Source organism: Artemia franciscana, chromosome 7, assembly GCF_032884065.1.
Source record: "Artemia franciscana chromosome 7, ASM3288406v1, whole genome shotgun sequence".
Classification (NCBI taxonomy): domain Eukaryota; kingdom Metazoa; phylum Arthropoda; class Branchiopoda; order Anostraca; family Artemiidae; genus Artemia; species Artemia franciscana.
In genome coordinates this window covers 62,255,592-62,271,484 of record NC_088869.1, presented here as the reverse complement: position 1 = coordinate 62,271,484, position 15,893 = coordinate 62,255,592, and the positions used below count along the sequence as shown (strand labels likewise).

Sequence of the window (15,893 nt, the reverse complement as noted above, 5' to 3'; positions counted from 1 at the left end):
GAAATTAGTTGTCGTCATGTTTGTTATGACGATGCTTAGTATATTGTAAAACACATTAATTTGGTTAATAATATACCATTTAAAACACCAAAATGAACATGCTGGAGTAGTCACTCGGTGAGAGAGGGTTTCAGAACGGAGAATGAAGGTCCTAGGTTCAAATCCTGGTTAGGCTAAAAAAGGTAAAAAACTAAAAACTAAAAAAAACTTAAAAAACTAAAAAAAGGCAAAAACTACAAAAAAAACTAAAAACTAATAAAAAAATAAAAAAGCTAAAAAACTAAAAAAAACTAAAAAAACTAAAAAACTAAAAAAAACTAAAAACTAAAAAAAAAACTTAAAAAAAGGAAAAAACTGAAAAATAGAAGAGAAAAAGAAAACTAATAAAATTAAGAATAAAAATAAAAAAAATAAAAAAGATAAAAACTAAAAAAAAAAGTAAAAAGAAAAAACGAAAAAAACTAAAAAAGCTAAAAAAAAGGTAAAAACCAATAAAAAACTAAAAAAAAGGAAAAAAACTAAAAAAAATTTTCATCTAAAAAACTAAAAAAAACTAAAAAAGGTAAAAACTAAAAGAACTAAAAAAGAAAAAAAAACTAAAAAAAGGAAAAAAACTGAAAAATAAAGGAGAAAAAGAAAACTAAAAAAATAAAAATAATAAACTAAAAAGATAAAAACTTCAAAAAAAACTAAAAAAAAGAAGAAAAAAACTAAAAAACCTAAAAAAAGGTCAAAAACAATAAAAAAAAAACAAAAAGGAAAAAAAGGGAAAAAATTAAAAATTTGTTTCATCATATACCAATTCGAAAGCGAATGTATACCGGGATGACGACCGGGACACAGGGAATATAAATGACGACCGGGACGCAGGGACACAACTACAACGGTAACGCCGGGGGCACAGGGGGGACATAAATGACGACGGGGACACAGGCAATGTTCGATTAGCAATCACCATCAACAAAGCTCAAGGGGCAACAAAGCTCACCATCAAACAAAGACGAACGGGACGCTCAAAGAGAAATTACAGACTGGAACACTGGGACACAAATGACGACCGGGATACTGGGAATATAAATGACGACCGGGACAGAGGGGATGTTCAATTAGCAATCACCATCAACAAAGTTCAAGGGCAATCATTAGAATCATGAGGTATAGATCTGAATATGGATTGTTTTTCCCATGGACAATTATAAGTTGCATGTTCAAGAGTCGGTAAACCTGACAAATGACGACCGGGACACCGGGACACAAGGAATATAAATGACGCCCGGGACACTGAAAGAGAAATCACAGACTGGGACACCGGGACACAAATGACGACCGGGACACAGGGGATATAAATGACGACCGGGACACAGGTACATAACTACAAAGAGGACGCCGGGGTGCACAGGGGGATATATGACGATGGCGACTCAGGGAATGGTCGATTAGCAATCACCATCAACAAAGCTCAAGGGCAATCATTAGAATCATGAGGTATAAATCTGAATACGGATTGTTTTCCCATGGACCATTATATGTTGCATGTTCAAGAGTCGGTAAACCTGACAATCTATTTATATGCACAGACAGTGGGACAGCAAAAAATGTTGTATATTCGCAAGTTTTACGCAGTTAAAAACATATATCTATATATATATCTATCTATATTTAGAGGTGGGACATAGGGACACAACTACAATGGCGCGTAACTAATATGGCGCGTAACGACTTACGCGCGCGGGGGGGCTTGGGGGGGACATAGGGACACAACTACAATGGCGCATATATATATATATATATATATATATATATATATATATATATATATATATATATATATATATATATATATATATATATATATATATATATATATATATATATATTATATATATATATATATATATATATATATATCTTCTATATATATAAAAATAAGTTGTCTGTCTGTGTAACGATGACTCTGGTCAAACATTTTCAGATCAATTGCTGGCAATTGGAAACGGAAAGCTTCCAGTAGTGGGAAAGCCAAGAATGTCGTATATTCGCAATTTTTACGTAGTTTGAAACACATATATAAATCTATCTATATTCACAGGTGGGACACAGGGACACAACTACAATGGCGCGTAACTAATATGGCCCTTAACGACTTACGCGCGCGGGGGGGGGGGGGAAGCGCCCACCAAATAGGTGTTGGGATGGCGCGAAGCGCCACCCCAACATTAGTTTCCCATTCCCCGATAGTAATATACACTCAAATATCACATATTCAGCGTTTTTCTCGGAGTTACTTCGTTATGCAAGGATTTGTAGTAATTATATTGATTTTAAAAATAGATGTAAAATCTTAGGCCAAAAATTGATATCAAGAGGTTTTTCTGCAAATAAATTAACTTGGCAATTTAAAAAATTTAGTTTTCATTATAACGAACTTTTAAATAAATATCAAAAGAATTATCTGGAAATACTTAAAGAAATTTTCAACTAATTTTGGAGGTTCGAGAAATGATGTTGCAGCGCCATTTATTTTGAATTGTGTTTCTAATGGAGCGGATTTTTTTTTAAAATTAGTCACATGGTAAAGATGAATTCTATAATTGTTTAGTTCATTTAGGTTTTTTGCAATGTGTTAATATTTGTGATTTGGTAAAATTTATCATATTTAGTTTACCTATTGTTGCTAAAAAAGTGGGACATATTAAAAGGATAAGATTGTTTTGGTGTTACTTGGTTGTTTTACATTTGCTGTTTTTTCTCTTTCATAGGCATGTATTTTGGGGGTGATACCTGACACGGGGATGTAAAACATTCGAAGTTCCAACTTTTATGTTCTTTAAATAATTGAAATTATTTGGCCTCAGGAAAAGCGATAGTCCCGGATACTGATGCAGGATGGGCACCAACACATCTTCTCAAGTCTATACCGTAGCACTTCAGCCGGCTTAGAAAAAGACAGCAAGAAGTCACTTGGACCTTCAGTATGAAGGGAGGCTTTGCGCAATCCTGGGCCTATTCTTTGTCATAACACGGTTTTCAGCATTTGGCGATGCTCTTCTATCAGCAAGGATCAAAATCCTGCGCAGACAGCCTAAAGCCTCTCATTATATATCCATTATACTTATATATCCATTATACTCATTATATATCCATGCCTTAAAATATTATGCTACTACAGCGAGCAGCCCATAGTAGACAAATTACCTAGGAAGATATTTTTTAGCCTGAAAACGCCCACCAAAACAAACCAAGCCCAGAAGAATTATCCATCAATCATATTCCTGTGTTAACGATGTGTTTTTTACATACAGTAACCCTTTTATGAAATATGCACCGAATTCCTAATGGAAGGTTAACAGGGGTTTAAATGCAATTTTTAGAAGGGTTGGTCAGTTTGGATCAATTCTTTCAGTTTTTCAAGCTTTTTTCAGTTTAATAATATTAAAATTAAAGTAATAGTAAAATTCTTTTAGTTTAGTAATAAAATTGCACATCCAGCTTGGAAAGTACAACTATTCTAGTAAAGTAAGACTGGTTCGCTAAAGATACAGAAAAGCTGAAAACATGTTAACTGTGAGTCTTGTGACTTCGAAATATTTTTTGTTACCCTTTTTTTTACTATTGATAAGATTGCTAGGCTGTTTGTCAAACACATTTATTTTGATAAGCCTGTCAGTGTATTTCATTTCTTTTTATTATGCTTCTTTTACACTATTGCTATGGGACGTGATCGTCTCTTTTTTTTCGTAGGCATCTTTTTGAAACCATTTTTAAGGGGCTTTAGGATATCATTTTATTACTATTGGACTTGTTCCCTTCTTACTAGATTGCTATTATTCCTAGCGACCACAATTAATTGCTCCATAATTGTAAGGGATAATTCCTCATACATTATTATCACGTCTTGGACACCATAAACTGAATGGTATATTTTTGTTACAAGTTACCACAGATCACCAGGGAAAAGCCTCGCCTTCGGTTCTGAAGGATTCGAGTTCAACCCAGTTGGTGATCAAACAGTTCGTGGTAACGAACTGTAGTAAGGAGCGGCTCAATAGTAACCCGGCTCAAAGTAACCAAAACTTAAGAAAGTGGAATTTTGATACCAATAGTTACATCAAAAGAATCGCATTTTAATGCTGATTTTAAATATATAAGTTTCGCCAAGTTTAGTCTTACCCATCAAAAGTTACGAGTGTGAGAAAATTTGCGTTTTTTTAGAAAATAGGGGCAAACACCCCCTAAAAGCCATAGAATCTTAACGAAAATCACACCATCAGATTCAGTGTATCAGAGGACCCTACTGTAGAAGTTTCAAGTAGAAGTATTCAGGGTAGTCGAAACACCTTATAACTATGTCTTTGGGGACGACTTACTCCCCCACAGTCCCCATGGGAGGGGCAACAAGTTACAAACTTTGACCAGTGCTTACATATAGTAATGGTTATTGAGAAGTGTACAGGCGTTTTCAGGAGGATTTTTTTGGTTGGGGGTAGGGGTTGAGAAGAGGGGGATATGCTGGGGGAACTTTCCATCGAGAATTTGTCATGGGAGAAGAAAATTTCCATGAAGGGAGTGCAGGATTTACTAGCAATATTTAAAAAAAACAATGAAAAAATAAATATGAAAACGTTTTTTTCAGCTGGAAGTAAGGAGCAGCCTTAAAACTTAAAACAAACAGAAATTATTACCCATTTGAGGGGCTGACCTCCTCCTAATACCTCGCTCTTTACGCTAAAGTATTTTTAGTAATTTGAACTATTTATTCTACGGCTTTTGTGATTCAGGGGTCATTCTTAGTGAATTGGGACAAAATTTAAGCTTTAGTGTAAAGAGCGAGGTACTGACGAGGGGGCGAACCCCCTCATATATGTGATAAAAACATGAGAATACAAAAATTCTTAACGTAAGCTAATTTATAATTTACGTAAATCTTTTACTAATAAAAAGATTCGTAAAAAATTAAAAGTTCTAATTGCCTTTTTAATTAACCAAAAAATCGGAGGGCAACTAGGCTTCCTCCCTCGCTCTTTTTTTCTCAAAATCATTTGATCAAAATTATGAGAAAGCCATTTAGCCAAAAAAAAAAAAAAAATATGCAAATTTCATTTTAATTATTCCTCTGCGGAGAGCCAAATTCAAAACATACATTCATTCAAAAACGTTCAGAAATTAAATAAAAAAAACAAGGTTTTTTTTTAACTGAAAGTAAGGAGTGACATTAAAACTTAAAATAAACAGAAATTACTTCGTATATGAAAGGGGCTGCTTCCTCATCAACACCCCGCTCTTTACGCTAAAGTTTTTTACTGTTTTAAAAAGAAGAATTGAGAGAAAGAGTCAAACTTTAGCGTAAAGAGCGGGGCGTTGATGAGGAAGCAGCCCCTTTCATATACGAAGTAATTTCTGTTCGTTTTAAGTTGTAATGTCGCTCCTTACTTTCAATTAAAAAAACATGTTTTTTTTTTTTTTTAATAACGATTTAGCCTGAAGTAGCAAGGAGATAGCTACGTTGTTTTTTGGGTTTCTCATCCGAAATATTTTAAATATTTCTAAACTAAAGTTGTTCATAATCAAAGAATACTGACAAATTTTAATATAATTTTAGGGGAAAAAACCCATTTATAGCATTAAAAAAACATATTCTTATTTTTATGTTCGTACGATTTCTAGGGGCCAGATTTTAATGTAAATATGGTGAGCTATTTTAAGATTTCAGTTAATATGGAAAAAGATTCACTCTTTACTACACTTGACTGACATCGATCCTTTATTTAGATTAAATAAAAAAAAACAAGTTTTTTTAACTAAAAGTAAGGAGCGACATTAAAACTTAAAACGACCAGAAATTACTTCGTATATGAAAGAGGCTGCTTCCTCATCAACGCCTCGCTGTTTACGCTAAAGTTTGACTCTTTCTCTCAATTCTTCTTTTTAAAACAGTAAAAAACTTTAGCGTAAAGAGCGGGGCGTTGATGAGGAAGCAGCCTCTTTCATATACGAAGTAATTTCTGGTCGTTTTAAGTTTTAATGTCGCTCCTTACTTTTAGTTAAAAAAACTTGTTTTTTTTTAATTTAATTTCTGAACGTTTTTGAATCAATGCATGTTTTGATTTTGGCTCTCCGCAGAGGAATAATTAAAACAAAATTTGCATTTTTTTTATTGGCTAAACGGCTTTCTCATAATTTTGATCGAATGATTTTTAGAAAAAAAGAGCGGGGGAGGAAGCCTAGTTGCCCTCCAATTTTTTGGTTAATTAAAAAGGCAACTAGAATTTTTAATTTTTTACGAATATTTTTATTAGTAAAAGATCTACGTAACTTATAAATTAGCTTACGTAAAGAACTTTTGTATTCTCATATTTTTATTACATATATGAGGGTTCGCCCCCTTGTCAGATCCTCGCTCTTTACACTAAAGCTTAAATTTTGTCCCAATTCATTAAGAATGACCCCAGAATCACAAAAGCCGTAGAATAAATAGTTGAAATTACTAAAAATGCTTTAGCGTAAAGAGCGAGGTATTAGGAGGAGGTGAGCCCCTCAAATGGGTAATAATTTCTGTTTGTTTTAAGTTTTAATGCTGCTCCTTACTTCCAGCTGAAAGAACTTTTTCATATTTATTTTTTCATTGTTTTTTTTTTTAATAATGCTAGTAAATCCTGCGCTCCCTTCATGGAGATTTTCTTCCCCCATGACAAACTATCGATGGAAAGTTCCCCCAGAATATCCCCCTCTTCTCTACCCCTCCCCCAACCAAAAAAATCCTCCTGAAAACGCCTGTACACTTCCCAATAACCATTACTATATGTAAGCACTGGTCAAAGTTTGTAACTTGTTGCCCCTCCCACGGGGACTGTGGGGGAGTAAGTCGTCCCCAAAGACATAGTTATAAGGTTTTTCGACTACGCTGAATAAAATGGCTATCTCAGAATTTTTTATCCGTTGACTTTGGTAAAATAATTAGCGTGGGAGGGGGCCTGTGTGCCCTCCAATTTTTTTGGTCACTTAAAAAGGGCACTAGAACTTTTCATTTCCGTTAGAATGAGCCCTCTTGCTACATTATAGGACAACTGGGTTGATACGATCACCCCTGGGAAAAAAAAAAAAAAAAAAAAAAAAAAAAAAAAAAAAAAAAAAAAAAAAAAAAAAAAACAAATAAACACGCATCCGTGATCTGCCTTCTGGCAAAAAATACAAAATTCCACATTTTTGTAGATAGGAGCTTGAAACTTCTACAGTAGGGTTTTCTGATACGCTTAATCTGAAGGTGTTATTTTCGTCAAGATTCTATGACTTCTAGGGGGCGTTTCCCCCTATTTTCTAAAATAACGCAAATTTTCTCAGGCTTGTAACTTTTGATAGGTAAGACTAAACTTGATGAAAATTATATATTTAAAATCAGCATTAAAATGCGATTCTTTTGATGTAGGTATTGGTATCAAAATTCCATTTTTTAGAGTTTTGGTTACTATTGAGCCGGGTCGCTCCTTACTACAGTTCGTTACCACGAACTGTTTGATAGCTGCTGCAACCCGGAAAATATATGTTTTTTACGGAAATAAAGCGCAACGTTATAGAGATACGCACTTTAGAAGTCGTTCCAAATAAATTTTGGTCCCAGGAGGCAAGCAGATATTAATAACATTTAATTCTACAGAGATGTATAAAAATGTAATTTTTTCAAAAAAATTTTATTTTGTTTTTTGAAATTACTTTTGTTAATTATGAAATATTTTTCAATACATCAATTTCCCTTCAAATAAGCCATTAAACAGCTCTCTATAATTTTATAGTGCCGAGCTAGCTCAGGAGAAAAAAAACAAAAAAGATACCGACGATTCAGAATATTGCATTTCAATCGACTTTTCTTGTTTTTCAAGCCAACATATTTTCTTTGTTGTTCAAGCCAAGAGACTGTAAGTTTTATTTATAGAAGTTTTGAACAAGGCGGCTCTAATAGTGTACTTTATATTTTGATCTGAATCTATATTAAGAAGTTAAAGGGTTTGTTATTTTTTCTATCGGACGTGATCGTCACTAGCTGCCGCTGCAATAAGGATATCACTAAAGCCTAGGCTACTACTATAGATCCTATTACCACTACTACTGCTATTAAAACTGAGGGTATTAGGACGAAAAATTTTGAGATAAATACAAACTATATGGAACTAAATCGAAAGACACCATACCCACACAGGTCGTCAAGCAGAGTATCGGATATGCTTCAGGAACGGATGGTGTTAAGCTGGAACTTTCAGGCCTTGAAGAGGATGTTGAAAAAACAAAAGCTGCTGAGCGCACACTCCTGCTAAAGCTGCTGCAACTATTGCAACTATTGCTACTATTGCAAGCAAAGGGTATTAAGGTGACGCTTTTAACGAATATTTAGGCGGACGTTGAACTAAATCAAAACTAGTTATGAGCATTTGGACATTCAAAAAGAATACAAAGTAATATCTCAAAAACAACTTGTTATTAAGTTAAACCTTTACGGGTGGGTTGTAGGGGACTTTGAACTATCCAAAAGGCATAATGTGTACACTTTTAATGCTACACCGCAGCTACTGTAACTAATGACACTAAGGATATTAAGGTAAAACATTTAGGGAGCATTTAGGGAGCGTTTCAGTTAAATGAAAATGTATGCATGCAGGTTTTCAAAAGGGTATATGAGCAATACCATAGACAGCACCACTCCATAATTACTAGAAATATCATTGAAACTTGTAAAGGAGCTCGTTTGATTCAAAATTAAAATTTCTATTGCCCTTTGTAAGCGTAAAAAGAGATTGGATGACAAGCAGCCCTTCTCTCAAGTTCAATCATTTTTCAATTAAATTCAGTCAAAATTTTTAGACGACCATTTTGTTCAACATAGTAGAGCGATCCAGTAAAAGTTTCCTTAGGGATATAGAGCATGTCAACCCCCCACAATTACATAAACGGCCCATTATGTTTTAAAATAAAGCCTGCTTTAAAACTAAATCAAAACGCATTGTGCTTATGGTTACCAATAAGTTACCTCAGCGATATATTGAGAACGACTGGGGTATTCAGATGAAAATTTCAGGGCAATTACTACAAATACTTCTGCTCTTGCAATTTAAATAAATAAAAAGATGGAAGTGTATCCAGGTTGTTAAAGAGTAAAGATAGAATCTTTTGGGAATTATATTACGTTCGACCTTTCAGGTCAACTTGAGAAGGCATAAAATTAAGCTAAAAAATACTATATGTGTCAGGATTGAAAATTGTTGAAAAAGTCTCTCCAGCATACAAATAGCAAGCCAAACTATGGATTCTTATAGAAGAAGACCGAAAAGATATAAATATTTTCCACGAGCTGACTATCAATAAAAAACGAACAAAAACTAATTTAAAGCTGCAATAAAGCAGCAATAAAGTCAAATAATCTTACATGTTTGAAACTACCACAAATAACTATTAATAAATAAGTGAAACTCAAAAGGAATAGAAATTGCAATAATCAGCCGAGTCGAACTCAAAACGAGGAAAAATTAAATGAGCAGGGCTGATAACCCCCTTGCCTTTTCTAGACCAGAATATAATTTGTGCTTTACTTAAAACATAATACGTTTTAAGTGTATTCACTCTATTACAATAATAAGTACAGAATTATTAAAAATTTAAGGAATTATTATTCGTATATGCAAATTAAACTGACAATCCACGGTCATTTGTTTTTTTGTTTCCGAAAAGCGCAAATTGTGTTATGGTTTTAAGAAGGTTTTGGGGGTTATAAGCCTTATTCATATTAAGTTTTGCTCGATTTGAGTTTGAATTAGCTATTTATTATAATTTCTATTCGTTTTGAATTTCATTTATTTATTGATAGTGATATGTGGTAGTTTTATGCTTGGAAGATTACTTGACTTTATTTCTGCTCATTTTTGGCTTGATGGAGCTTTATGCTTTTTAAAAAAAAATTATTTCGTGAGAAAAGTTTTTTTTAATTAATTAAAAAAAATTAACGTTCCTTTGAATGACTTTTCTTGCTTTTTTTTATTTTTTAGCTCAGTTTATATATGCAAAACTGGTGTCCTTATCAGCATAGATACGAAATTAGAACAGAATTGATAATTACACCGTTTGTGATTAAAATGAGATCTAGGCTAAGACAGAATTTAAAATTTAAAAGGATATGTCATAAACTAAAACTATTTAGACAAAGCTCCTCTTGGTAAATTGTTTTTGTCAATGCAAGCAGCTAAAAATAATGACATTTATAAAATATAATGTCATAACTGACGCTCGGAACGCATTATAGTCACACTCAAAGATAAAATCAAAATTACGCCAAGACTATATAGCCAATTATTTGTCACTTTATAATTTGTAGAATTGTACATGTTCAACTTTCAAACATAAGATTTATGGTTAACCAACCGTAGCTCATATTTCAGGCCTGTTTTTGAAAAATACAAAAGATAGAGCTAGGTGCTGGCCAAGCCCCTTAGAAACAAAGGTCAATTTCAAAATCAGTATCAGACATGTTTCCATTTTCTCCAAAAAAAGGCAATTGAAAATGTAGCATTAGCAATCCACAAGTTGTCACTAACAGATCTGTGAAGATTTCAACAATCTATTCATTGTTTATCAGCTTTTAGGATATTCTTTTTGGATAACATCAGGCTTTTCAGTCTAGCAATTGATTTTCTACAAAAAGCTGAAAAGTATCTAATCTTCCTTTAAAGGTAAGACAAAATAGATATTATTCTTTTAGCTCTTGAGCCGGAGTAGTCAAAATAGTAGGATGAGAATTTTGAGAAAACTACAGTAAAAATAAAGTTTTGACCCAGTATTTAAAAACAGAGATGTTTTTGACACCAAAATGAGAAATAAAATTTCCTTAATCAAATATTCAGAATCAGCTAAAATTTGTCATGCAGATGACAAATTTTCTAAATGGAAATTTAGAAAATTTTCAAAAATTTTTTTTACTGAAAAGAGGGAGAAAAACTCGAGTTTAAATGTCTGAATATTTTCAGAGATTGTATCAACTCGTTTGACATCTTCAAAAGACTTTTAATTCTATTTTTTTGTTTCTATATGATTATTTTTTTTTCTTGGTGCATATAGTGCTATCCATTTCTCTTTTTTTATATTTATAGTTGTTGTGATTCTATTCAGTTTGATAAAGTTTATTTAATGAATTATATTTCCTTGTGTTTTTCTTATGAAGCAAATGCTTTACAAATTGAGTATTTAAATGTTTAATGTTGTGTGATTTGTTTCTTAGTCCCCCTCCTACAGGCCATGGAGTTTTAGTGGGGACTTGTAGATTGTTGCGTAATTATTTTACTGTTATATGGAACACAAATCTATCTAAATCTATCTATCTACAGTACTTAGTGTATGTGGTATGTTTATATGGATATACATAGAATTGTATATACTTCTTCTTGATGTCATGGCGTCAGGTTAGATTCGATACAACTACCATGGGAAAAATACAAATTCTTACTTGTACTTGTTGTCACCTATTAGATAGTTTTAAAGGCCAGGAATGTCAATATATCAAAATTAAGAAAAGAAGTTATGTAGCCGATTACGAGGAAAAATTAATACGTATATACACAATTATTGCTTCTTTAATTAATGAATAAAGCATATAATTCTGACAAAAGTAGATTTCGTTTGCAGCTGTCAATGCTTCCTTCCACACGGCATTATATGTTCCTCGCTCGGTAGAAGACTTTAAAGCTATATCGTCATTTTAACAAAATAAAATGCCACGTACATCGTACCGTGATTGTAAACAGGCGCAGGGAAGTCCACACCAACAAATTTGAAAGTTAGCCCCAACAATTTACGTATTCCGATCGTAAATACTGGTCGAAGTGGAAAATGATGTCATAGAACTTTACATCCAAATTAACCTTTACTCGAGAACTGTGAAACTTTTCCCCTGATTTTCCCCCAGAAATTATATTTGTCTTAATCCTGCTGCTACATAATTCAGTAGCAATAAGGTGCGTTCCATTACACATTCCCCATAAAACATCAAAGTTACATATAAGCATAAATATTATATTTTTCTTCATTTTGGAGTCACTGGGTGGCAAACCTGCAGTATCAATTGAATTTAGGAATTCTAGAGTAAATTCAATTCCCCCTTCCTGTTTATCTTTTACAGAGTCGTAGATTTTATAAGGTTTCTTTTCTCCTGGGAGGCAATCGACAATTTGCCTATTTATTTTACTAACTTCTCTGTTTAGCGAAGCTAAAATAACGCGTTCCTTCTTTAAATCGATGCTGTGATTGGCAAGATATTCTCCAAATACTTCCTCTGTTAAATTACCACGGGAAATCATATCTTCCAGTAATTTGACTTTATTGAAGTCAGTTTTTGGGAGCTTTCCATTTTCTAGGCCCGGTATGTATTTTACAAATGCTTCATGTTTAGGATCAACACGCATAATTTTTTTAAGGAAAAATGGAAATACTCCCAAAAACGACTATTTTTTATTAACAGATAAAGTGTTTTATGGTGGTTGCTTCGGTGTTGAACAGGTAAGCACTGACGGAAATAATCTCCTGCAACTAGAATGTTCCCTCAAAATGGCAGTTCTGGACTTGCAATTGACTGCGACAACAGATTCCTATTTTGTAAATCATGATGGGTTAGCATCGATGTTTCGTCTTGTAGAAAAACTTCCACATGAGCCAACTCCAAGCCTTTGTTTGAACCAGGTGTTATGCTGGAAATTGAATCTGAGGAACGTGCAACTTTCAATCCAAAGATAATTTTCAGTTGTTTGCTCAAAAGGCAATAGAGTTGATTTGATTCCAGCAAATATTATGCATTTCACTTTGTGCTTTTCACCACACAGAATTTGATACAAAGTTTTACACATAAGGGTAAACCAATACCCTCTGGTTCGTCACTGAAAAAAAACAAAACTTTTTTTTCCACATAGTTAGGATCATTGACAAACTGTACAATATTGTTCAAAAATTCAACCTGTTTCCCTTGCAGAAGCCAGTACTTACGTTTTCCCCTAGGAGTTGACCTATAAGAATTTAGAGATTGTATGTTTTGGTCATCTTAAAAGGTTCTCCACCCAAACATTAAAATTTTGACCTTCTATTGGAATTGTATTTAAATTGGATGCAGTAATACGATAAACATGTTTGATTTCGGTATCTTCAGACATATTATTTCGTTACACTTGAGCTTCACTTTTTTAGGCTGTTGTCCCGGTGAATCATCCCGTTAATTTGCATCATCCTCCACTTCTCGCATTTTAATTTAATCTGTGATATAGTAATTTTGTCTTGCAATATTTCTCCCAACAGATACATTATGTAACGAGAGATTCGAAAATTTAAAGAACGTGAAAGGCGTTGGTCAATAAACATTAAAATTTTGACCTTCTATTGCTATTGTGTTTAGCTTGAATGCAGTAATAAGATAAACAAGTTTGATTCAGCAATCTTCAGATACATTATTTTGCCAAGCTTGAGCTTCACTTTTTTAGGCTGTTGTCCCGGTGAACCATACCGTTAATTTGCATCATCCTCCACTTCTCGTATTTTCATTTAATCTGTGGTATAGTAATTTTGTCTTGCAATATTTCTCCCAACAGATACGTTAAGTAACGAGAGATCCCATAATTTAAAGAATGTGAAAGGCACTGGTCAAGAACTTCATTGTGGTCTAGAACGTATATTTGGCCGTATACAGTTGGTTCAAAGTCACCTTCAGGGGGTTTGTGACGGATGTATCTCTAAACTAACATTGCGATAAATTTGTCGAGCTATTTTGAAGCCAAAAACATTACAGCCATTGATGATCTGATCGTCACTTACATTGAATGAAGCTAAAGTGCAACATGAGTTCAAGTTTTAATTCGTTTTTAGAACTCTTGAGAAAGCAAGTAGAACCGCAAAAAAAGGCGAACCCATTCATTTAAAAATTGTGGAGGTGGCAATGCAGTTCAACCATGCAAGCAGAAATTTCAAAACGAATCACCTTTGTTTTCTAATCCTTCCTGAAGAAAATCCAGGGCTCCTTAGTGAGTATGTTCAATGTTAAATGCCAAAATAGGCTGTAGTTGACACTTCGGTAGTTTACGACATCTTTGTAGGTCTGTGCTGGGTTTTATGCCACAGCTTGTTCGCGTCGAAAATTTTTACTCTGCTGCTCTTCTAAATGCATTTTTCTCTGTTCTTGACTTTTTGTTTTAATTTGTTTTGATTCTTGCTCTCGCTTGTCTTCTAACCTCGTAATTCTTCCTTATTCATTTTCATTTTTTATTCGTTTTGATCTTCGTTGCAGCAAACCTTCGAACCACTTATGTATTTGTTCTTCATTTTCATTTTGACTCGTTCCTATCCTCACTGTCGCTTATCTTCTAAACACATATTTCCTTGTTCTTTACTTTTGTTTTTGATTCGTTCTAAGTCTTACTGTCACCTATCTTCAAACCACAAATTTCTTCATTTCCCCTCACTTTCGTTTTTGATTCGTTGCAATCTTCATTGTTGCAGACTTCTAATAGCATATTTGTTTGTTCTTCAATTTGGATGTCCGATACTTCAGTAGTGTTTTCAAGGCCCTCTGCTTTGGCTACTCGGATTTGGTCTCACTTCATTTGACCGTCGAGTATGTTCATTTTCACGTATTGCGGATTTAAGTTTTCGGGTCGTCCTCTTGGTCTTATTACGTTTGATGGTTCAGGTGGTTGAACACAAATTTCTTCTTGTTCCAACGAATCATCATTTATAAAAATTGGAAATTTTATTTTGGGTCTTCCTCTAAGCATATCTTTTATCTATATATATATAAAAATAAATTGTCTGTGTGTCTGTCGAGTGACGTCATGTTTGTGTGTCGACTGGCGTCATGTTTGTCGACTGACGAAATTACAGACCGGGACATCGGGACACAAATGACGACCGGGACATAGGGAATATAAATGACGACCGATATCATTTATCAATATAAATGAGTGTCCCACTCAAAGAGAAAGCGACCGGGACACAAGGAATGTTCGATTAGCAATCACCGTCAACAAAGCACCGGGACACAGATGACGACCGGGACACAGGGAATATAAATGACGACCAGGACACTCAAAGAGAAATTACAGACCGGGACACCGGAACACAGATGACGACCGGGACAAAAATGACGACCGGGACACAGGGAATATAAATGACGAGCGCGACACTCAAAGAGAAATTACAGACTGGGACACCGGGACACAAATGACGACCGGGACACAGAGAAAAAACTACAACGGGGACGCCGGGGGGCACAGGGGGATATATAAATGACGACGGGGACGCAGGGAATGTTCGATTAGCAATCACCATCAACAAAGCTCAAGGGCAATCATCAGAATAATGAGGTATAGATCTGAATACTGATTGTTTTTCCCATGGACAATTATGTGTTGCATGTTCAAGAGTCGGTAAACCTGACAATCGATTTATATGTACAGACAATGGGACAGCCAAGAATGTTGTATATTCACAAGTTTTACGTAGTTAAAAAAATATATATATCTATCTATATTCACACGAGGGACACAGGGACACAACTACAATGGCGCGTAACGACTTACGCGCGCGGGGGGGCTTGGGGGGCGCGAAGCGCCCCCACCAACTAGGTGTTGGGGTGGCGTGAAGCGCCACCCCAACAGCTAGTATTTTATATAACTGATAGCTTTTGAAAAGTAGGATGATAGATTTTCCTAGACATGGCTGGTTTTATGCTATAAATGAGTTCATTAAAATAAATATTATGATATGATTAAAATAATTCATATTTATGAACACGCTTCAAGAGTAAAAATTACATAATTTCAGCCCCAATAATGGTATTATCGTCTATGACGGATTGAAAATTACGCAAGATGACAAACTGATTT

General features: G+C 34.1%; 1 protein-coding gene across 1 annotated transcript; it reads right to left on the bottom strand.

Annotated features, from left to right (window-relative positions):
- Nucleotides 1-11,810: 11,810 nt before the first annotated feature.
- LOC136029749 (uncharacterized) lies at nucleotides 11,811-12,434 on the bottom strand. The gene has a single exon (XM_065708255.1). The coding sequence runs from the start codon at nucleotides 12,432-12,434 to the stop codon at nucleotides 11,811-11,813; it is 624 nt and encodes a 207-aa protein (XP_065564327.1).
- Between the last annotated feature and the right edge of the window lie 3,459 nt (nucleotides 12,435-15,893).

Bases quoted from the DNA above. Each gene is read 5' to 3' on its own strand.
- LOC136029749 (XM_065708255.1), bottom strand. From the start codon at position 12,434: ATGCGTGTTGATCCTAAACATGAAGCATTTGTAAAATACATACCGGGC.